Source organism: Myotis nattereri (assembly GCF_964212035.1).
Source record: "Myotis nattereri genome assembly, chromosome: 13".
In the NCBI taxonomy this organism is placed as follows: domain Eukaryota; kingdom Metazoa; phylum Chordata; class Mammalia; order Chiroptera; family Vespertilionidae; genus Myotis; species Myotis nattereri.
The window spans coordinates 44389484-44412304 of NC_138088.1; the positions used below are offsets into that span (position 1 = coordinate 44389484).

The following is a 22821-nucleotide window of genomic DNA, read 5'->3' on the forward strand; positions in this document are numbered from 1 at the left end:
TGTCCTGTTCAAGGCTGGCAACCTATGTGGGAGAATGCAGGTCTCCTTGGCCAGGGACTCAGCTTCTCCTGCAGCTTTACTTACTCCATAAGTCTTCACTTACCTTCTTCTCTCTTACCAGCTGAGAGAGCAGCCAGCGATGGGAAAGCTGTAGGCATGGCCCCAGACATCCTAGGCCTGCATCTTCCAGGTGGAGGGCGGCTGCCAGCAGAACATGGGAAGCCAGGATGCAATGATCTGGAGGAAGCTGGTGACTCTGGGGGTGGGTACTGGGTGTCTGTAATCCTAAGCCCAATTAACTGGGGTTCCTGGTGGAGAGCAGAGGTGGGGAAACAGAGACACCCTAGGGTAGTACCTGAGTGAACCTTAGCTGTTTACCATGCCTTCAAACCCAGAGAGAGGAAAGAAGACATATGGAGCCCTAGAAGATAGAACCTCTAAGGAAGTGGGAAATGAAGACAAGAAAATTTCTGAGGCATTCTTTTTCACTGTAGAATGTATCAGCAATTTCCAAAAATCACTTCCTGGTAAAAGAGGTCTTAATGGGTTTTTCCCGTTCTTCCTCCCATTCCTAGCCGACAAAAAGTTTACCCGGAAGCCACCTCGATTTTCCTGTCTCCTGCCAGATCCACGGGAACTGATTGAAATTAAAAACAAAAAGAAGGTACATACAGATGTATCCAGAGCCCAGCTTCTACCCACTTCTGTCTGAGTGTTCTTTGTAGGGTTTCTATCCCAGAAGATGAGGGACAGTCTAGCAGCTCATTGTACAATTTCCTAAGGCTAATCTGGACTTGTTGGTACTTCAGCAATCTCCAGTTTCCTTTCAAGTCCTTCCCTTACTCCAGAGCCATGTAGTTAGTCATGCCTACCATGGACAATTGCTGTTCTGAGAGTCAAGTGTTACTGGTGGTCACAAGAGCTCTGGTAGCTGATATCATGTGGGTCCCTGAAGATTATTGGTCTGGTCATCTTGAGCTCTGGGGTGATGATTGGCAATAAAAGGAAATTGAAATTAATCCTGGTGTTTTAGTAAAGTTCAAATAACTGTGTGTTAAGAAAGGGTTCTGTTTAACCCTTTCTTCCTCTTATTGCTAGCCTAAATGACTTTGGTTTATGTGTGCCCTTGATTGCAGGGCTGTGAGTAGACGGACAAAAGGTTAAGTTATCATAGTTAGTTCACCTTTTCCTTCAAACCTCAGGGTCTCAAGAGCTAGAAAATCAAAGAAAGATGGGGAAATCAAGCTAGGCTATAAACAAGATGCTGCCCATAAACAGATGCCAGGGATGGCTGTAAAACTGTAGAAAAGAAACCCTTCTCTACTCACTTCTACTTTTTTCATGATCCTATAGATGGAGTAGGCTATGGGCTGTCCTTTGCATCTTAAGCACTAAGGAAAGGATTGAAAAGGAGCTCTTCAGCCAGCTCTGATAAGACATGAAGACTGAGGAAAGCTAGGGCCAGAACGATCAGCCTTAGCCCTAGAGTCACTTAGAACCACATTTTAGGAGACTGTTAGGTAACAAGCTGTGGACTATGATGAATTCCAGCCTGGCCTTATCTGGTTAAGGGAAGAGCAGTTTCTAATACCTCTAGTATTTTTTCTCCAGCTTCTGATCACTGGCACAGAGCAATTCAACCAGAAACCAAAGAAGGGAATCCAGTTTCTACAGGAGAAAGGCCTCCTCACCATCCCAATGGACAATACAGAGGTGGCCCAATGGCTTCGAGAAAACCCTCGGTTGGACAAGAAGATGATTGGAGAGTTTGTGAGTGACCGCAAAAACATTGACCTCTTGGAGAGTTTTGTGAGGTGAGGAAGCTGCAAGAAATATGGGACATAGTTGGTGATCATTTGGAGAGACAGCATCCTTCCCTAAAAGCAGTCTCCATTAGTTTCTGTTAGTGACCCAGGTCACACACTCTTCCTCTTTCCATCACTTTTATCTGTTAAATCTAAAAGAGCAAGATAGCTTTGGGAGCTAGGATGGAGCAGGGTCCCTGAACACAGGATAGGTTCTGGGCCCCAGGGGATGAGATTTCTAAGAAAGGCAAGAATGCGCTGATATGAAAAATACTAAGGTTAGGAGTTGTCAAATGCTGGTCTGTGTTAGAAATGGCCAGGAGATGCCTTCTCTTTGCTAGCATCCTCAGCCTGTTCTTTTCCAGTAGGAGAAGGTTAGAAGAACTGTAGCTAATAGAGAACCTAACATTTGTAGCTTACATATCTTCAGCATCTTCATCCTTCTTCCTCTCCCTATAGCACCTTCAGCTTTCAGGGTCTTAGACTGGATGAAGCTCTTCGCCTCTACCTGGAAGCCTTCCGCTTGCCTGGGGAAGCACCAGTCATCCAGAGGTTGCTGGAGGCATTCACAGAGCATTGGAGGGTGAGTTTGAGTGGCAGAGGCTAAGCCTAACCTCCCAAGTTAATTTGACTGAAGGTTTCTGTGGTTCCAACTGAGGGACACAGCCAGTCTCCTAAGAAGGCTGAGAGCATCATCACTGGAAAGTGAGCTTTCCAGTCTAACTTCTGTTGAAGGAGTTGGCAAGAGATTGGCCACTTTCTGGGTGGTACCTCCCCTCTGTGTCAGCATTGATCCAGTGGGTTGGTGCTGAGGGTTTAATGGGCCGGAGAAGGGCATTGACACAGGTGGGGTCTTTGCTTTTTCAGAATTGTAATGGCTCCCCATTTGCCAATAGTGATGCCTGCTTTGCCCTGGCCTATGCTGTCATCATGCTTAATACTGACCAGCACAACCACAATGTTCGTAAACAGAATGCACCCATGACCCTGGAGGTAAGCTTGAATCCCAGCCAAGGCAGAGAAGATCCAGCAAGCTTTGGAGAAAGCAGAAATGATGTGAATGTCCAGTGGGCACGGTCGACAGGGTTCTGGAAATCAGGGAAGGCTGGCCAATCCAGAGGAGGAACTGGGGTGGGGCAGTGGGTTCTTTCACTTACTGTTTCCTAAGTCCTATTTATCACAGACTCAGGGGTTCCTTGGGTGGGGCTTCAGCATTGACATTAGGGGCAAAGCTTCTTGGTCTGTCTCTAGGAGTTTCGCAAAAACCTAAAAGGTGTGAATGGAGGGAAGGACTTTGAACAAGACATCTTGGAAGATATGTACCATGCCATCAAGTGAGTATGTATGAAGGATGATGTAGCATCTCTGATAAGTAGAAGAACACTGCTCCCTTTTCCAGATTTTAGAGTCATATCAGGCTACAATAACTCATATGCCCTGGATTTAGCCTTAGGACTTACAGTAGCTGGGCAAACCCTCTCTCCAGACTCTTTTCTTCCTTAAAGAAACCTGAACAATATTGGGACTAGTACTTTAAGCCAGGCTCCAAACTGTCCCTGCTAAGTGGAGTGTCATGATCCCATTTCCTGAACCCAGAGCAGCTGACTTTTCCTGTCTAGTTGCATGTAGAAAGAAATTATTTTTGATCAGAGGTCAGAGATGGGACACTTAGTTCTTTACTACAAATCAGAAAAGGTAGAACTGTTTATCTTACTATCGAACTAAAGGCCTCACTTAGAGACAGGTCCTTGAGAATTACGGCACACCTCTTTCTTTCTCCCTGGTGAGTGGGAAGCCAACCACTGAACTTCAATTTTGATGGCCTCTCATTTGTGGATAAGGGTTAAAGTCCCTTATCCTAGTTTGGGAGCAGTCCGGTTTACAGCAGTGCACCTACTCATTCTCTTACTTCCTGATAGGAATGAAGAAATTGTGATGCCCGAGGAGCAGACAGGCTTGGTTCGGGAGAACTACGTATGGAATGTACTGCTTCATCGAGGTGCCACCCCAGAGGGCATATTCCTACGTGTGCCTGCTGGTAGCTACGATCTTGACCTCTTCACCATGACGTGGGGCCCCACTATTGCTGCTCTCTCTTACGTCTTTGACAAAAGCCTTGAGGAGACAATCATCCAGAAAGCCATCTCAGGCTTCAGGTAGCTCACCTTTAGCCTTAGTATTGACCTCTTAACCATCTCTCTGAGCTAACATGGTTGCCTCCATACCTCTTTGAATTCTACTCTTATTTTCTTTAGAGTTGGTTCTTCCTGAGTTTTTGGAGGGAGGCCGAAGCTTGGGAAAGCTCACTCTTTTTTTTTTAATACTCTTTATTGTTGAAAGTATTACATAGGTCCCCTTCCCCCCGCCCCCATGGACTTCTTCTAGCCCAGCAGTTCTCAACCTATGGGTCACGACCCCTTTGGGGGTCGAACGACCCTTTCACAGGGGTCGCCTAAAACCATCGGAAAACACATATATAATTACATATTGTTTTTGTGATTAATCACTATGCTTTAATTATGTTCAATTTATAAAAATGAAATTGGGGGTCACCACAACATGAGGAACTGTATTAAAGGGTCGAGGCATTAGGAAGGTTGAGAACCACTGTAATCTAGCCCATCCCTACCCCCTACCCAGGCCTTCACCACCCTATTGTCTTTGCCCATGGCTTATGCATATATTCATACAAGTTCTTTGGTTGATCTCAGGAAAACTCACTCTTAAACAGACTTAAGAGTAAAAGGTTTCTTCCTGGGACTGATTGGGGAAGAATCCCAAGCAGTCCTCCTCAGGGAGTTGGAAGGGCTGCCCGGCCTTCCAGTAACTGTTTCTGGGATGGGGGTGACATTACAGGAAGTGTGCCATGATCTCCGCTCACTATGGCCTCAGCGATGTGTTTGACAATCTCATCATCTCTTTGTGCAAATTCACAGCTCTCAGTAGTGAGGTGAGTGTGTGTGTGTGTGTGTGTGTGTGTGTGTGTGTGTGTGTTGGGGCGGGGGGGGGGAGAGTATGTACCTAGAGTTCCAAAGGAGAACCTCTTTTAGCCATGGATTACTTTTATCTTCAGAGATGATTCCCTCAGCATATTTCCTCACCTCCCACTTGATTACAATAGAGCTTAAGCTATTTCTTTCTTGCACACCCTAGAATGAGAATAGCATCACTCATGTAACTGGGGATAGGAAAGGATATGCAGTAGTAGGGAAGGCCTTATTCAGGTGAGCCCTTCCTACTAGTATTGGGGATTGAAGCAGAGCCAGCAGAAGGACCCTTGAGGTACCATAGGTTGAGGCCTAAGAGGTTCTCTTTTTCCAGGCCCTACGCTTCTTCCCATCTTGTTTTCCAGTCTATTGAGAACCTGCCCAGTGTGTTTGGAAGCAACCCTAAAGCCCACATTGCAGCCAAGACAGTATTCCATTTGGCCCATCGTCATGGCGACATCCTTCGAGAGGGCTGGAAAAATATCATGGAGGCCATGCTACAGCTCTTCCGAGCCCAACTGCTGCCCAAGGCTATGGTGGAGGTAATTCTTGGTAGGAGACTAATCAGTAGTAACAAGGCAAGCCCTAGCTGTTTTGGCTCAGTGGTTAGATCGTAGACCTGTAGACTGAAAGGTCCCAGGTTTGATTCCAATTCAAGGGCACATGCCCGGGTTGTGGGCTGATCCCCAGAAGGTGACATGCAAGAGGCAGCCAATCAGTGATTCTCTCTCTTCATTGATGTTTCTATCTCTCTCTACCTCACCCTTCCTCTCTGGAATTTAAAAAAAAAAAAAAATTAGTAACAAGGCAAGAGCTCCAAGCATATATGCTACTAGTATATAGAACTGGTTGAGAGTATCACTGGGCCTGATGCCTGCTGAAGCTTACCAGGAATACCTCAAATGTAAGACCATAGGTCTTGAGTGGGGGCCCAACTGTCAAGGAAGACTGGTAGAAGTCATTGCCAGTCACCATATGGTAGGGGCCCAATCAATAGTGTAGAGCAGAGAGCTACAAGAAGAAAGCCAGAGAACTTTGCATGGGGGAGCAAGAAATGCAAAGGACATGTAGAAAGAAATTATTTTTGACCTGCTTTCCCAGGTAGAAGATTTTGTGGATCCCAATGGCAAGATCTCTCTACTACGGGAGGAGATACCATCGAACCGGTAAGGGCAGATCAGAGGCTAAAGGCCTTGGGGAGAGAGAATGTGACTTTGGAGCTCACCAGGGTTTATACTGTTTCTACAGAGGAGAGTCGACAGTGCTGAGCTTTGTGAGCTGGCTGACACTAAGTGGTACTGAGCAGTCTAGCGTGCGGGGCCCATCCACTGAGAACCAGGAGGCTAAGAGAGTGGCCTTAGAGTGTATCAAGGTAACTGCCTGCCTACCCCTGGACCCCTCCCCACTGGACTGTGAACTGAAGAATAGAATCATTGAGAGCTTGTGACCAGAACTGACTCCTGCTCTCTCTCTGGCTCTTAAGAAAGTTCACTTTCCTCTACCCCTTGTCACTGACACCTTCCTTTTCTCTTGCGCCCCCTGTAGCAATGTGACCCAGAAAAGATGATCACAGAAAGCAAGTTTCTCCAGCTGGAGTCACTGCAGGAGCTCATGAAGGTACAGAATGAAGAGGAAAGAAAAGGAAGGGCTGGCTGAATCTGGGAGGGGAGACAGGGGCAGTGGTATAAAGTCAATTTCTGTCAGGGCAGGGCAGTGGCTGCCTACTTTTCTGCTGTTGTTCTGTTCTAGGCTCTCGTCTCAGTGACACCAGATGAAGAGACATATGATGAGGAGGATGCTGCTTTCTGCCTGGAGATGCTGTTGAGGATTGTGCTAGAGAACAGGTAGAAGGCCTCTTTAGGCAGGCCTCACATTGAGCTTATTCCAAAGGGATGGAAGCCTCGAGCCATCTTGCTGAGTGGGCTCTAGGGGCAAGAAGCATGTGAAGCTATAGGCAGTGGAGGAGAAGCTTGCCCGTTATTCCTGTCTGCTCAGCGTATAATACCAGTGAGCCCTGAAAGGCCTAGCCTGAATCAGAAAGGGAGGCTTATTGCCTAGTGACCTCTCTAGCTGAGACTATCCCCATCTCTTATGTTCCTAAGGGACCGAGTGGGCTGTGTGTGGCAGACTGTTCGAGACCATCTATATCACCTATGTGTCCAGGCACAGGATTTCTGCTTTCTTGTGGATCGAGCAGTGGTGGGGCTACTGCGCCTGGCCATTCGGCTACTCCGGAGAGAAGAAATAAGCGGCCAGGTAAGCAGAGAACAGCTGGGAAGGCAGGAAGGTATACAAGGGACTAAAGTCACAATGTTAGTTGTGGGTATGGTCTGAGACAGAGTACAGTTAGTGCCCCATAGAATGAGCCCAGTGACCAACTTGGGGCCGGGGGAATCTAACAGGTGGCAGTGGGGATAAGTCTAGAACACCCTCAGGTATGAAGCTGATATTCAGCGCCTCTGCTGACTCCTATAAATCAGCTCTGAGGGGCAGATGGCTGCTGCTTTGTGGCAGTCCCAGCCCTATATCTGGTTTCCTCTAATGCTTTGGACCCTCCTGAGATCTCTTGGCCCAACTGTTAAAGACAAGCAGCATAGAACTAATAAGTGAGTTTAGCAAGGTCCCAGGATATAAAATGAACACCCAAAATGAATCACATTTCTATATACAGTACTGACAATGAACATATGGAACTTAAAAATAATACCCATTTACAAGTGCTCCCCCCAAAAAGAAATACTTAGATATATACCTAATAAAACATGTATAGGATCTGTATGCTGAAAATTACAAAATATTAAATCCAAGAAGACCTAAATAAATGAAGGAACATATCATGTTCATGGATTAGAAGACTCTACGTAGTAACGATGTCAATTCTCCCCAAATTGATCTATAAGTTTAATGCAACTCCTATGAAAATGCCAGCAGGAGTTTTTGTAGACATAGACAAACTTATTCTAAAATTTAGCCCTAGCTGGTTTGGCTCAGTGGATAAAGTGCCTTCCTGGGAACTGAAGGGTCCCCGGTTTGATTACAATCAAGGGCACATGCCCAGGCTGTGGGCTTGATCCCCAGTAGGGGGCGTGCAGGAGGCAGCCAATCAATGATTCTCTCTCATCATTGATGTTTCTATCTCTCTCTCCCTCTCCCTTCCTCTGAAATCAATAAATGTATATTTAAATAAATAAATAAAATTTAGATGGAAAAGCACAGACCTTAGAATAGCCAAATCTCTTGAGAAAGAAGAAAGTAATATTAAGGCTTACTATGTTGCCATAGTAATCAAAACTGTGTGGTATTGGTAGAGGGATAGACACCCCTCTACCAATGGAACAGAAGAGAGAACTCAGAAATAGACCCACACAAAGATGCTCAACTAATTTTTTGGAAAAGGTACAAAACCAATTAAAAAAAAAAATCAATGGGGGAAGGATAACTTTTTCAATTGCCAAAGCAATTGAAATCCATAGTGGAGAAGCTTCATATCTTATACAAAATTTAACTCAAAATAGATCAAAGATTTTTTTTTTAAACTTTGCCTTCTTTTTTTTTTTTTCCTTTTAATTAAATCTTTATTGTTCAGATTATTACATTTGTTCCTCTTTCCCCCCCCCCCATAACTCCCCTCCTCCCAGTTCCCGCCCCACCCTCCGCCTTCACTCCCCACCCACTGTCCTCATCCATAGGTGCACGATTTTTGTCCAGTCTCTTCCCGCATCTCCCACACCCCTTTCCCCCCCAAGAATAGTCAGTCCATCCCCTTTCTATGTCCCTGATTCTATTATAATCAACAGTTCATTCTGTTCATCAGATTATTTATTCACTTGATTCTTAGATTCACTTGTTGATAGATGCATATTTGTTGTTCATAATTTGTATCTTTACCTTTTTCTTCCTCTTCCTCTTCTTAAAGGATACCTTTCAGCATTTCATATAATCCTGGTTTGGTGGTGATGAACTCCTTTAGCTTTTCCTTATCTGTGAAGCACTTTATCTGACCTTCAATTCTGAATGATAGCTTTGCTGGATAAAGTAATCTTGGTTGTAGGTTCTTGGTATTCATCACTTTGAATATTTCTTGCCACTCCCTTCTGGCCTGCAAAGTTTCTGTTGAGAAATCAGCTGACAGTCGTATGGGTATTCCCTTGTAGGTAACTGAGTTTCTTTCTCTTGCTCTTTTTAAGATTCTCTCTTTATCTTTTGCTCTTGGCATTTTAATTATGATGTGTCTTGGTGTGGTCCTCTTTGGATTCCTTTTGTTTGGGGTTCTCCGTGCTTCTTGGACCTGTAAGTCCATTTCTTTCACCAGGTGGGGGAAGTTTTCTGTCATTATTTCTTCAAATAGGTTTTCAATATCTTGCTCTCTCTCATCTTCTGGCACCCCTATAATTCTGATGTTGGTACGCTTGAAGCTGTCCCAGAGGCTCCTTACACTATCCTCGCATTTTTGGATTCTTTTTTCATTTTGCTTTTCCAGTTGGGTGTTTTTTGCTTCCTCGCATTTCAAATCATTGACTTGATTCTTGCGCTTCTCTGGTCTGCTGTCGGGAGTCTGTATAATATTCGTTATTTCAGTCCGTGTATGCTTAATTTCTAGGTGGTTCCCCAATATAAGATCGAGGGTCTCATTAGTTTTCTTGTAGATCTCATTAAGTTTATCGGCGGCTTCTAAACAGTTCTTGAGAGACCTTAAAAGTGTGGTTCTGAACTCTATATCTTCCATTGACAATTTTGTCCTGTTTCTTTGTCTCCGCATTTTGTTATGCTTCCTTGGTGCACCCCCTAGTGGTCTTTGTGCGCAGTCTTATAGTTAAACCTTGATTGCTGTAGCTAATACCAGGGAGGATTTGACCTCCAGGCCAAGTGGCTATGAGAATCAGCTGTGTCTGCAGTGAGAGAACTTCTGTCCTCTAGGGAGGTGCTAATCTAGCCTTTGCCTGAGGCTATCCGGCAAATGCCTCTGTGCAGGGCTTGGGCGGGGCGGGTCACACAGGATCAATAGGGTGGGCCGGAGAGAGCAGTTATGGCGGCTCTCAGTCCTGTCCTCAGGGACTCTGCCTCTCTGAGTCCCAGCAATGGCTGCAAACCTCGGAGAGAAAGCTGCACTCGCTCTGACCGAAGCCAGACAGTCCCACTTCTCCCGTTTGAGTCTGGGTCCCTAAAGACTCGCCTGTATCTGGAGCTCAGAGTCTGCAACTCCCTCCCGATTGAAAACGCCAACCGCGCCCTCCGCCGCCAGCCCGCTCCACTCACTCCACACCTCAGAATTTGACTTCAGCACTGCGCCTCCTCTGAGTGTCCGTATGCGTTTCTCTTTCCTCCTAGTTGTAGGACCTCCACTCAGCCAGCGTTCCTGTGGTTCTGGGTGATGTCCCTTCCGTTTTCTGGTTTCACTTTTGAAGTAGTTGTTCAAAGCAGCAAACTCCGGCGTTAACCTATGCCGCCATCTTGGTTCTCCCCAGATCAAAGATTTAAATGTAAAATATCAAACCTTTAGGGAGAAACGTAAGTGGATATCTTCAGGAGCTAGGCAAAGAGTTCTTAGTCTTAACACCAAAAGAAAAACCCATAAAAGGAAAAAATGATAAATTAGATTTTATCAGTACTAAAAAGTTCTCTATGATAGCCCTGTGAAAAGGATGAAAAAACAAGGAACATATGTTTGCAAATCACATATTAAAGTTGCGATGAGATATCATATACATATATCATAATGGCTAAAGTAAAAATATCAAGTGCTGGCAAGGATGTGGGTCACTCATGCATTGCTGGTGGGAATGTGACATGGTATAGCTACTCTGTTGGCAGGTTCTTCTAAAATTAAATGTCCAATTACCACACAGTCCAGCAATTGCATTCTTGGGCATTTATCCCCAAAAAATGAAAATTTACTTTCTTATAAAAATCTGTAGATGAACATTCATATAATTTTTCATTGTAATAGCCAAAAATTGGAATCAGCTTAGATGATTTTCAACAGGTGAATAAACTGTAGTTCATACATACCATGGAGTACTTACTATTCAGCAAGTAAAAGCAACAAGCTATTGATACATGCAACAACTTGGAATTACGCTGAGTGAAAAATGCCAATCCCATAAAGTTATAAACTATATAATTCCATTTATATAAATTTTTTAAAAGCACATCTTTATTTTTTTAAAGTTTCTGTGGGGTTTGTTTTGGTTATTTGTTTTTTTTGTTTTTTTTCAGAGAGAGGAAGGGAAAGGGAGATAGATAAAAACATCAATGATGCCAAACCGGTTTGGCTCAGTGGATAGAGCGTCGGCCTGGCCTGCGGACTGAAGAGTCCCAGGTTCAATTCTGGTCAAGGGCATGTATCTTGGTTGCAGGCACATCCCCACTGGGGGGAGTGAAGGAGGCAGCTGATCGATCTCTCTCATCAATGTTTCTGACTCTCTATCCCTCTCCCTTCTTCACTGTAAAAAATCAATAAAATATATTTTTTTTATAAACCATCAATGATGAGAGGGAATCATTGATCAGCTGCCTCCTGCATGCCCCCTACTGGGGATCCAGCCCACAACCTGGGCATGTGCCCTAACCAGGAATCAAACCATGACCTCCTGGTTCATGGGTCAACCACTGAGCCACACGAGCCACACCAGCCGGGCCATTTATATAAATTTTGAGATGACATAGTTTTAAAAGTTGTAGACCAGTGATGGCAAACCTATGACACGTGTGTCAGAGGTGACATGCAAACTCATTTTTTTGGTTGATTTTTTCTTTGTTAAATGGCATTTAAATATATAAAATAAATATCAAAAATATAAGTCTTTGTTTTACTATGGTTGCAAATATCAAAAAATTTCCACTCCGGAGCCCTGGGCACAGCCCAGGAGGACTCAGTGATTGTGGGAAAAGTGCAATAAAATGTGAAATGTGGGCCCTGCAAAAAAAAAAAAAAAAATTCCATATGTGACACGGCACCAGAGTTAAGTTAGGGTTTTTCAAAATGCTGACACGCCGAGCTCAAAAGGTTCGCCATCACTGTTGTAGACAGATTGCCAGAGGTTAGGGATGAGCACAGGAAAGAGGCAGGTGTGACTATAAGGGGTAACATAAGGGATCCTGTGGTGTTGGAACTGTTCAGCATCTTTACTAGTGGTGGATACAAACCTACACAGGTGACTAAATTGTGTAGAATTTAATACACACAACTTGAGTAGAAGTAAAACAGAGGAAATCTGAATAAATCAGTGGATTATATCAATGTCAGTATTCTGGTTATGATTATACCATAGCTTTGCATAATATTGCCATTGGGGCAAACTGGACAAAGTGTGTAAGGGATCTCTTTGTATTATTTCTTACCTATAATACATATCAACCTATAATTATCTCAGTAAATATATTTTTTAAATATATTTTATTGATTTTTTTACAGAGAGGAAGGGAGAGAGATAGTTAGAAACATTGATGATGAGAGAAACATCAATCAGCTGCCTCCTGCACATCTCCTACTGGGGATGTGCCCGCAACCCAGGTACATGCCCTTGACCGGAATCGAACCTGGGACCCTTCAGTCCGCAGGCCGACGCTCTACCCACTGAGCCAAACCGGTTTCGGCACAGTAAATATTTTAATTTAAAAAGGAAAGACCAGCAGCTATATCCTAAGTTGGGTCCTAGTCAAACTGTCCTTACTGGCCTAAGAAGACTGGTGGGAAAGGAGAGTAGCCAAGAAGTTGTGTTCCACTTCCCACTTCCCACCCCAACCCAGGTATTGCTCTCCCTGCGCATCTTGCTACTAATGAAGCCCAGCGTGCTGTCCCGAGTCAGTCATCAGGTAGCCTTTGGGCTCCATGAACTCCTTAAGACCAACGCAGCCAACATTCACTCAGGTGATGACTGGGCCACCCTCTTCACGCTGCTGGAGTGCATTGGCTCAGGCGTGAAGCCACCAGCTGCCCTGCAGGCCACCACCAGGGCCGATGCACCTGATGCTGGTAAGCCCTTTCCCAGAGAGACCCACACTGGCAGATAAACCATTATGGCCCCAGAGGTTGGTACAGGAAAACAAAACAGGTTATTATATTCAGCAGATTAAATACTCATGGCTTCTGCCATCTGCTCCCAGAATTTCCTATACCAGCTGGCCTCTCCTCAAGTTAAACAGCATGAAGGCAAGTAGGCAGCAGAGAAGGCTCTGAAGCCAGGCTTACTGCTGTCCTGAGGACTGGTTTATCAAGAACTGTGAGAAACTGCCACCTCCCTCCCCTGACAGCTGCTCCTAGATGCCATCAGGAACCCAAATTAGCCTGCTGCCCTATTTGGTCAAGAGAGAAGCTGTCCAGACCATCCTTTAGCCCTGTGGTGACAGGCTGAAACTAAACCAGACCAAGAAAGAGAAGCCAGGCTTCGGCGCCTTTCTTCAGAGAGCTGAAATGATTCCCTCAACCCAGTGTCCCCCATCCTCACTTTGACTCTGCCTTTCTCCCTGCCGGCTCAGGGGCCCAATCAGACAGTGAACTCCCATCCTACCATCAAAATGATACGAGTCTGGACCGAGGATACACTTCTGACTCAGAGGTCTACGCTGACCATGGCAGGCCTGGCAAGATCCACCGATCAGCCACAGATGCTGACGTGGTCAACAGCGGTTGGTTAGTGGTAAGTGTTGGACAGCAGATGAGACTTCCCTCCTTGGCCTGTGGGAAAGATTCCTAGTCCTCTGAGAGGACATCCAGGGGAAGATCTGGTTCAAGCCTGGGTTCCCAGCTCCTCTGTGTACTTTACAGGTGGGGAAGGATGACATCGATAACTCCAAGCCAGGGCTTGGGACTGGGTCCAGCCGACCAGGCCCTTCACCCCTGGTCAATCAGTACAGTCTAACAGTGGGGCTGGACCTCGGACCTCATGACACTAAGTCTCTGCTTAAGTGTGTGGAATCACTGTCTTTCATCGTGCGTGACGCTGCCCACATCACACCTGACAACTTTGAGCTCTGTGTCAAGACTCTCCGCATCTTTGTCGAAGCCAGTCTTAATGGTGGTGGGTCAACTGACAAAGGGGCAGTTGGGGAGTAGCCATGTGAATATACGGGGGACAGGGATATGTGCCCATGGATGTGGAAATGTGACCTGGATCTGACTCTGCTCAGGGTGCAAGTCCCAAGAGAAACGTAGCAAGAGTCACAAATATGACAGCAAAGGGAACCGCTTCAAGAAGAAATCCAAGGAGGGCTCAGTGCTTCGACGGCCTCGAACGTCTAGCCAACATGCCACTCGGGGAGGGCATAGTGATGACGATGAGGATGAAGGCGTGCCTGTCAGCTACCATACGGTGTCTTTACAGGTCAGTCAGGACGTAAGTATGGCACCCTTTACTTCCTCTTCTCTCCCTGCACCTGACTTTGGGAGTGTGGATGGGACCAGGGACAGGCAGGACTGAAAGGAAGGGCTGAGGTCCTCAGCCACCACCTCTACAGTGTTCCCACCTGTAAGTCCTTGTTTGCTTAATATTTAAACTAAGGTTTATTTTTTGAATAGGTAATACATGCACGTGGTACAAAGTTCAAATGGTACAAAAGGGTAAACAGATAAAAGTAAGCCCCATTCCATTTCTGTCCCTAGCAATAAGTTCTCACTAGAGGCAACTACTGCCACCAGTTTCTTGTCTATCCTTCCAGAGTTATTCTGTCTATTCAAGGCATATAAAATTTTTTTATGAGCAGAATTTATATCACTAACTAAATGGAAACTAATTGCCTTAGAAAAATGATTAAAACAAATTATTAAATCTAGCCAGATACTATTACCCATCAAAGCCTCCAAACCTGATGTATGCTTTCTGTTTTTAAAATAACATAATAAGGTTTTATGTATTACCAGGTGTGAAAGAGAATTGAAAAGAAAGTGTATATATCACTGTGTAATTCAGTGTTATTAAATACTTAGTCCACGCCCCTCCTCAAGTCTTTTTTACTAGGACTAATACTCAACTTTGGGAAACACTGGCCAGGACAGGACAACTAGCTCATAAAGTCGAGAAGGGAGCAGTGAGAGGGTTGAAGTATGGTGTGACTGGTACTAGGGGATCCCTTGAGGACTCAGTCAGGGACAGTAGTGGGTGGGGGATTTGACCAGACCTAACCCCACTCATGTCCTGCCCCTCCTGTGACCCCAGTTGCTAGACCTGATGCATACCCTGCACATTCGGGCAGCCTCTATCTACAGCTCATGGGCAGAGGAGCAGCGCCACCTGGAGACAAGTGGCCAGAAGATCGAAGCGGATTCGCGCACCCTCTGGGCCCACTGCTGGTGCCCCTTACTGCAGGGTAAACTTGGGGGGAGCAGGCTGGGCAGGGGCAGAGGTGGACTTGGAGCTTGGGAAGTTCCAGGATCAGGATGCCTGAAGGATCCTGAGCCTGTTCTCGCTCTCAGGCATTGCCTGCCTATGCTGTGATGCCCGGCGCCAGGTGCGGATGCAGGCACTGACTTATCTGCAACGAGCACTACTGGTACATGATCTGCAAAAGCTAGATGCCCTGGAATGGGAGTCCTGCTTTAACAAGGTAGGACTTCCCTCTCATCTCTTTTTTTTTTTTTTTAATGTTTTTATTGGTTTTTAGAGAGAGGGGGAGAGGGATAGAAAGATAGAAACATTGATCAGCTGCCTCCTACACACACTCCTCCTGGGGATCAAGCCCACACCCTGGGCATGTGCCCTAACTGGGAATCAAACTGGCAACCTCTTGGTTCCTGGATTGATGCTCAGCCGCTGAGCCACACCAGCCAGGCAGACTTCCCTCTAGTCTTAAGGTAAAGTTCAAATCCTTAAGATAAGGAGAACAAGGCAGCCTGAAGAGCCCAATGTCAATCCTCAGTCTGCATCAGACCTTCCCCTTCTGCTCAATACTCATCCACCCCAGCCCCTGGCTTCCTTGGGACAAGGCTGCCCACTGACCTTGCTAGGAGATGTTGGCTGTTTACCTACCAGGTGCTGTTTCCTCTACTGACCAAGCTCTTGGAGAACATCAGCCCTGCAGATGTGGGTGGGATGGAAGAGACCCGGATGAGGGCTTCCACACTGCTCTCTAAGGTATTGCTCCCACTCTCACCCACCCACTCTCCTGCCTCTTCACAAGGAGGGAAGCCAAGGCTTCTGGTAGGATCTAGAGATGCAATGTAGGTGCTCAGGACCCAAGCTGTGGAGACTCAGTGGGACTTAGGGACCTGGGACATTTCTGGAATTCAGAGGCATTTCTAACCTAAGATTCCCATGCAAGATAGGACAGGCTTGCCTCCCAGCCTTGGAGAAGGGTATAGAAGGCCCCTACCCTACTCTCCGCTGAAAGGGGCTGGCGGGCCATAGGTCTTCCTGCAGCACCTGTCTCCACTGCTGTCACTCTCTACCTTTGCGGCCCTCTGGCTGACCATCTTGGACTTCATGGACAAGTACATGCATGCAGGCTCCAGTGACTTACTGGTATGTTCTACCTCAGCCTGACTCCTGCTGCCTGCTTCCTCTCCCACCTGCCGGGAAGACTTACTGTTTCCCCCCTTGGTGGCTACCTCCTTACCATATTCTCCCATGCCCTCTTTTCTGTTCTCATGGTCCCACTGCCACCTGTAGTCAGAGGCCATCCCTGAGTCTCTGAAGAACATGCTTCTGGTGATGGACACAGCGGAGATTTTCCACAGTGCAGATGCCCGAGGAGGCAGCCCCTCAGCCCTCTGGGAGATTACCTGGGAGCGCATCGACTGTTTTCTGCCCCACCTACGAGATGAACTCTTCAAGCAGACTGTCATCCAGGGTAGGGGGCTCAGCCCAACTTCATCAGAAAGTCTGGAGCTCAGTAGTTCTCTGTGCTGTAGGTGGGTGGGAAGACTGGTGGGTAGTCAGGGCATGAAATTCTAAGAGCTGCCATCTGGATTCTTTGTCCACCTCAGACCCCATGCCTATGGAGCCTCATGCCCAAAAACCTCTACCTTCAGCCCACCTGACACCTACTGCTGGGGACACCAGAACACCTGGCCATCCACTTCTCCCAGAGATGCCCTCTGAATTGGGAGCCTGTGGTGAGTTCCTCTAGGCCAGCCTGCTGGGTGTTGAGCAGGAAAGAGGAGGCCTAAGAGCAGGCCCAGGGTAGCTTGAGATTGCTGCTGAGCATGGGCTGTGAGCCAGGGGTAGGGGAGACCCTGAGAATCCTGTTTGCCTGCTCTCCTATCAGAAATGGCAGGATCAAATAAGCTATAATAGAGCTAGCTGCTTGAGATTTTCAGGCTTGGGTAGAGAAAGCTGGGTCTGGGACTTGGAGAATATGCAAAGGTTGCCCTTCAGGGATTCTAATAAAGACCAGACCAAAATTAACCTAACTAGAAGTATAGCAAAGGAGGTAGAGGACAGAGATAAGGTAGCTGGGCATTGGAATGAGTTTCAGGGGGAGACTCCCAACTATTTAGCCTGGGAGGGGTCATTTTGCTCACAGGAATGGGGAGGAGCAAAGATGGGTATGAGGGAGTTTGACTGCAGCCACCTTTGACTTTGACTCTCACTATAGACTTTGAGAAGTCCGAGGGCCCCCGACCTGGCAACAGCAGCTCCCCTGGATCACCAGTGGCATCTAGCCCCAGCAGGCTGAGCCCTACCCCAGATGGGCCTCTGCCCCTGGCTCAGCCCCCACTGATCCTGCAGCCCTTGGCCTCCCCACTGCAGGTGGGTGTGCCACCCATGACTCTGCCCATCATCCTCAACCCTGCTCTCATTGAAGCCACCTCACCAGTGCCCCTCCTGGCCACACCTCGCCCCACAGACCCCATGCCCACCTCTGAGGTTAACTAAAATAGGCCCCTCAGAGATCAGGACCTGTCCCTGGTCCCCCTTCCAGCTGTCCCAGGGGCCACACTCTTCAGGCCCAACTCGAGCTGCTCTCGCTGCTACTTGTATGGGGACCTAAAAAACAGAATTTTTCTAGCCCTTCCTGGGACCCACAATCAGGCTGCAGGACCTTCCTCCTCTGCTCTCCATTCTTGGGGGTCCAACCTGGGAGCACACTCAGGTATCACCTGCAGCCTGGTAGCTCTGGGGAGGCATCACTGTGCCAGCCCTGCAGTGCCTGCCCTTGTGTCCCTCCTGCCCATGGTTAGGCATTGAGAGCCAAGCTAACCACTCTGCACTTTGTTTCCCTCTCCCATCCCCACTCCCATCAGCCCTGGGCCACCTCATTCAGTTCTTCCTCTTTTATTAATTTGTTGTTGAGTTTGGAGAGCTGATTGGCATTGAGGGTGGGCAGATGGGGCTGGACAGGGGGACTGCCCACAGGAACATGTACATATGGAAAAACGACAACAGTGGACTTTTTATGATGTAATAAATGTCTTAGTACCATTAATGCCTTTCCCTCTGGTTTCCTTCTTGAACTTGTGGGCACCATGTTCTTAGAATACCCAGGGCTTAGACCAGGGGTGGGCAAACTTTTTGACTCAAGGGCCACAATGGGTTCTTAAACTGGACCGGAGGGCCGGAACAAAAGCATGGATGGAGTGTTTGTGTGAACTAATATAAATTCAAAGAAACATCATTACATAAAAGGGTACGGTCTTTTTTTTTTTTAGTTTTATTCATTTCAAATGGGCCGGATCTGGCCCGCAGGCCGTAGTTTGCCCACGGCTGGCTTAGTCCTTGCATGAACAGAAGTGACACTGAACCTACCAACAGTCTGGTCCATGTGGCCACAGGCCAAAAGCCAGCCAGATGGCAGGACTGAGGTCAGGATTCCTTTTCCGCTGCCCGATGACCACCATCAGCACAGCAGTGCACCTTTGCCAGCAGGGATGTGCCAGGGGTTTGGGCAGTTGTCCTCTTCCCTAACTGCTCCAAGGAAGACACCTGAGATAACATAGACTGAGGTCAAAGGGAAACCAGAGCTGAGCTGTAGTTATTCAGAAGTTTTCCTTCTAATGTGCCTCATGGTCCAGGAGCAAAAGGAGCCTATGGGCATATGAGGGGGCCATCTTGCCCATAGCTATGATCATGTGTATGTGGGCACAGGGACATTCATTTTGCTCCAAAATTGAGGAGGGACCATTTCTTCCACCCCACAGCCTCCATCCATCCCAATCACTGAAGCATGATTGGAGAACCCCTCCTCCTTCCCTTTGCATCAGGGTAAGACAGGTGGGTGTGTGAATGAGGCAGGCTGTGTAGCCCCTGCAAAGCTTAGGTACTATGGGCAGGATGCAGAATACTATGTATTAAGCTTTCCCAAGTGAAGCATCTACATCATCATGGTTTCCTCCTCCATAATGGTCCCTCCCCCTCTAGGAGTGGTACCCTATTGAACTACCAGCTGACCCCCTCAGAAAGAGTTAGGGACACTCACCCTCTTCATTTGGGCCCAGCTGACTATGTGATCATTTAGCATCTGGGGCTTCCCTTTGCTCAGCACCACCACGTAGATGTTCCTGGGAGTCTGAACCTCTGTAAGTGCCTCCCTCGGGTATAGAAGGGGGTGCCTTGGAAATGGGATTAGCCTGATGTGGAAAAATACTAACATGAGACCTGAAACTCCTATACTAGTTTCTACCTCTTCCCTTCCTTCTTCCCCAAGTAGTCCAGACTATCCTTGGTTTCCCACCCTGCCCATGGGAAAATCAGGAGTATGGCTGCACTTTTCTGTATGAGTGCAGAAAAACCAGGATCTACAGTCAGGTAGACACTAAGGCTCTTGGCTTGGTAACAGTTATGCTGTCTCTGTTCTACCATCTGAGCCCTACCCACAAGCTCTGCCTTTAGAAGCTTGCATGAGTTTTGGGGGAGAGTCAAAAGTTATACATGAATTTTTGACTATGGGGGTGTCAGTACCCCTAACTGTACAGAATTAGTACCAATGGGCGCGCACACACACACACACACACACACACCAAAAAATCCTAGAAACAACAGAAAATGTGGCTATCCCAGCACTTGGGTATTTACCTTTGCTTAGGGCTCACTGCTTTGGGAGATGAATGGCCTTGAGAAGCAGAACCCCTCAGCCCTGGGCCTCAGTTGCAGAGAAGGAACTTTAGTTCAAGTGAACACCCCCTCCTTGAAATATTCTTCACTCAAGCTTCTGAGACACTATTTTCTTGGTTCTCCCCTATCTCATTGGCCATGCCTTTTTAATTTCCTTTGTTGACTCCTCATCTCCAGCCTCTGAACATTACTAGTAGAATGCCCCAGAGCTTCTCAAGTCCTTTCTCTATACTCAGTCACTGGATAATGTTGTTCACTTTCAAGACTTTAAATACCATCCATTACACTATGTCCAACTACCCCTTTCATTTCCACTTGCATGCCTCACTGGCTTTCAAACATAACAAACTTAAAAGGAAAAACTCTTGATTACCCCCAGTCCCCACAAATCTGCTCCTCCCCCAGTCTGCCCCATCACTAAAGGACAGCTCCATTCTTCTAGGTTCTTATGCCAAACTGACCCCTCTTTTCTCATATTCTACATCCAATTCCTCAGCCACCACTGGTCACCCTCCTGTTTTCTAGTTCCATGATCTCTATTCTCTCCACATTGAAACCAAATGGATCTTTTTAAAACCCATTTTCACTCCATTGCTTAAAACCTGGCTTTCCATCTCATTCAGAATAAATAAAAAGTTCTTTATCCCACCTACCTAATTTTCTTACTATGCTTCAGATACGCCAAACACATTCATATCAGACCTGTACACTGCTAATCCCTGCACCTGGAATGTTCTTCCCCCAGATATCCATATAACTCAGTCCACTTTTTTCAAGTCACTTTTCAAATGTTATCAGAGAAGCCTTCCCTGCCTGCCACATATAAAACTTTTATCACTCTTTGCCCCCTTACCTACTTTTTCTCCATAGCACTTATCACCCACCAACTGACATTTCTCCATTTGATTTTTATCTTCAAACAAGGACATTGTTTTCTAAAGTATGTCCTCACTATTTATTGGTGAATGAATAGAATGAGTTTATGGTGTCTCTGCTTTGGGCCAGGTCCTAGGGCTGCAGACAAAAACAGAGATAGCCTGGCCAGCATGGTTCAGTGGTTGAGTATTGACCTGTGAACCAGGAGATGACGATTCGATTCCCATTTAGGGCACATGCCTGGGTTTGTGGGCTCTATCTCCAGTGTGGGGCATGTAGGAGGCAGCCGATCAATTATTCTCTCTCATCATTGATGGGGGTTTTTGTTTTTGATTTTTGTTTGTTTACAGTTTTTTAAATATATTTTATTTTTTATCTTTTTTTAAAAATATATATTTTATTGATATTTTACAGAGAGGAAGGGAGAGGGATAGAGAGTCAGAAACATCGATGAGAGAGAAACATTGATCAGCTGCCTCCTGCACACTCCCTACTGGGTATGTGCCCGCAAGCAAGGTACATGCCCCTGGCCGGCATCAAACCCGGGACCCTTGAGTCCGCATGCCGACGCTCTGTCCACTGAGCCAAACCAGATAGGGCCATCATTGATGTTTTTATCTATCTCTTCCTCTCTGAAATCAATGGAAATATATATTTTTAAAGTCACTTTAGAAACAAAAACAGAAATAACCATTAGGTTGGAAATTAATGGAACAAACAATGAAGAAGTTTCTTAATCCCAGCTAGATGAGGCTATAGCAACTGACAATAAACCTTGAGTCAGTTAAAATGTCCAGGCCAACATTGTGAATTGTTGGAGTTGACTAATGGGAACATGGGGGTTCATTATACTATTTTCTGCACTCTATGTATTGTATGAATTTGTGGGGAAAGAGCTTTATCCTACAGTTAACAGACTGGCTTTGAATTCTTGCTCTGTCCTTTCTAGCTGTGTTACTTCGCCTCTCTGAGACTTAATTTCTTCATCAGTAAAGTAAGGTAATATTTATCTCCTAAGGATGTTGGAAGGACGAACAAGAACTTATAGTAAAGTACCTTAATATAGTACCTGGCACATTCCACTTGTGGGCAAGGTGAAGAGGAAGAGGAAGTAACAGGAAATAGCCCAAATCAAGAGCCATAATAGTCTTCCTTTATGCAGAACTAGTGCATACCTGTAATTCCATTATTAAGAAGGTTAGGGGAGCCCTGGCTGGCTTGGCTCAGTGGATAGAGCGTCTGCCTGCGGACTGAAGGGTGGCGGGTTTGATTCTGGTTAAGGGCATATGCCTGGGTTGTGGGCTTGATTCCCAATGGGGGTGTGCGGGAGGCAGCTGATCAGTGATTCTCTGTCATCGTTGATGTTTCTGTCCCTCCCTCTCCCTTCCTCTCTGAAATCTATTTTTTTTAAAAAAAAGGTTAGGGGAAAGTTGCAGAAAAGATCTGAAAAAACAGCCTGTATTCTCTGAGCCCAAGGTAGGATGACTCCAGGAATGGAGGTACTCATGGCATTCCTAGAGAGAGTCTCTACCGAGCAGAGGTGTCCAGCCTCGGAGTTGCACTTTGTGAACTCTTGCACTGACCTTGCTGCCGAAAGTGTACAAGCGGACGTTGGGGACTATATAAAAGGCAATTTCCTGCATCGGAGGAAGTTTGAACTATTAAGATTGTGGATACCTTTTTAATTCTAATACCCAAGTCTCTGGGACGGATAAGCAAAGCGTTTCCAGGCGCGGCACTCCTGAGTTCAGTCATGTCTGAAAGTCTGGCCCGCTGTGAACCTGCCATTTATAGAACACGTTTTAGGTCCGGAGAGTCTCTTCCAGGGGAGGAGTTAGAATCGGAGAGGATGGTTGGATCTCCTTGCAATTCCAGAGAGGCCGCCAGATGGCGCCCTAGAACCGACTGCAAGATCAACTTCCTTCCCCTAATTCTTCCCGGCAGCGGGGCCCCTCTCTGGGCGGGGGACCAGAGGGTTGGGGCCCGTCAGCTTCCCCCTGGGGTTCCCCAGCCAAGCGTTAGGCACAGCAAAAGCCGAGTACAGCGCTGCCAGCTGTTTGAGGCAGGCCTGCGTGAGTGAGGAGACCGGAGTCGGGACCCTTGGCCGGGGGATGGCGCTAGTTCCCCGAATCCTGCCTCTGGTTGATATCCCCTACCCCGCCACCA

At 46.6% G+C, this 22821-nt stretch overlaps 1 protein-coding gene across 1 annotated transcript in view; it reads left to right on the forward strand.

The window, feature by feature from the left end:
- The window catches only part of GBF1 (golgi brefeldin A resistant guanine nucleotide exchange factor 1), a 125572-nt gene extending 107418 nt beyond the window's left edge, over positions 1 to 18154 (forward strand). The window contains exons 17-41 of the mRNA XM_081104623.1: positions 122 to 262; positions 576 to 664; positions 1612 to 1814; positions 2265 to 2388; positions 2673 to 2798; positions 3057 to 3139; positions 3725 to 3961; positions 4662 to 4755; positions 5158 to 5334; positions 5894 to 5958; positions 6041 to 6164; positions 6338 to 6409; positions 6542 to 6636; positions 6895 to 7048; positions 12542 to 12767; positions 13271 to 13431; positions 13560 to 13812; positions 13922 to 14127; positions 14947 to 15097; positions 15204 to 15334; positions 15760 to 15861; positions 16135 to 16248; positions 16396 to 16576; positions 16713 to 16841; positions 17324 to 18154. Of these exons, the coding sequence (XP_080960749.1) occupies positions 122 to 262; positions 576 to 664; positions 1612 to 1814; positions 2265 to 2388; positions 2673 to 2798; positions 3057 to 3139; positions 3725 to 3961; positions 4662 to 4755; positions 5158 to 5334; positions 5894 to 5958; positions 6041 to 6164; positions 6338 to 6409; positions 6542 to 6636; positions 6895 to 7048; positions 12542 to 12767; positions 13271 to 13431; positions 13560 to 13812; positions 13922 to 14127; positions 14947 to 15097; positions 15204 to 15334; positions 15760 to 15861; positions 16135 to 16248; positions 16396 to 16576; positions 16713 to 16841; positions 17324 to 17604 (3719 nt within the window). The 3' untranslated portion in view covers positions 17605 to 18154. The remainder of the gene's footprint in view (positions 1 to 121; positions 263 to 575; positions 665 to 1611; positions 1815 to 2264; positions 2389 to 2672; positions 2799 to 3056; positions 3140 to 3724; positions 3962 to 4661; positions 4756 to 5157; positions 5335 to 5893; positions 5959 to 6040; positions 6165 to 6337; positions 6410 to 6541; positions 6637 to 6894; positions 7049 to 12541; positions 12768 to 13270; positions 13432 to 13559; positions 13813 to 13921; positions 14128 to 14946; positions 15098 to 15203; positions 15335 to 15759; positions 15862 to 16134; positions 16249 to 16395; positions 16577 to 16712; positions 16842 to 17323) is intronic.
- Positions 18155 to 22821: the final 4667 nt, after the last annotated feature.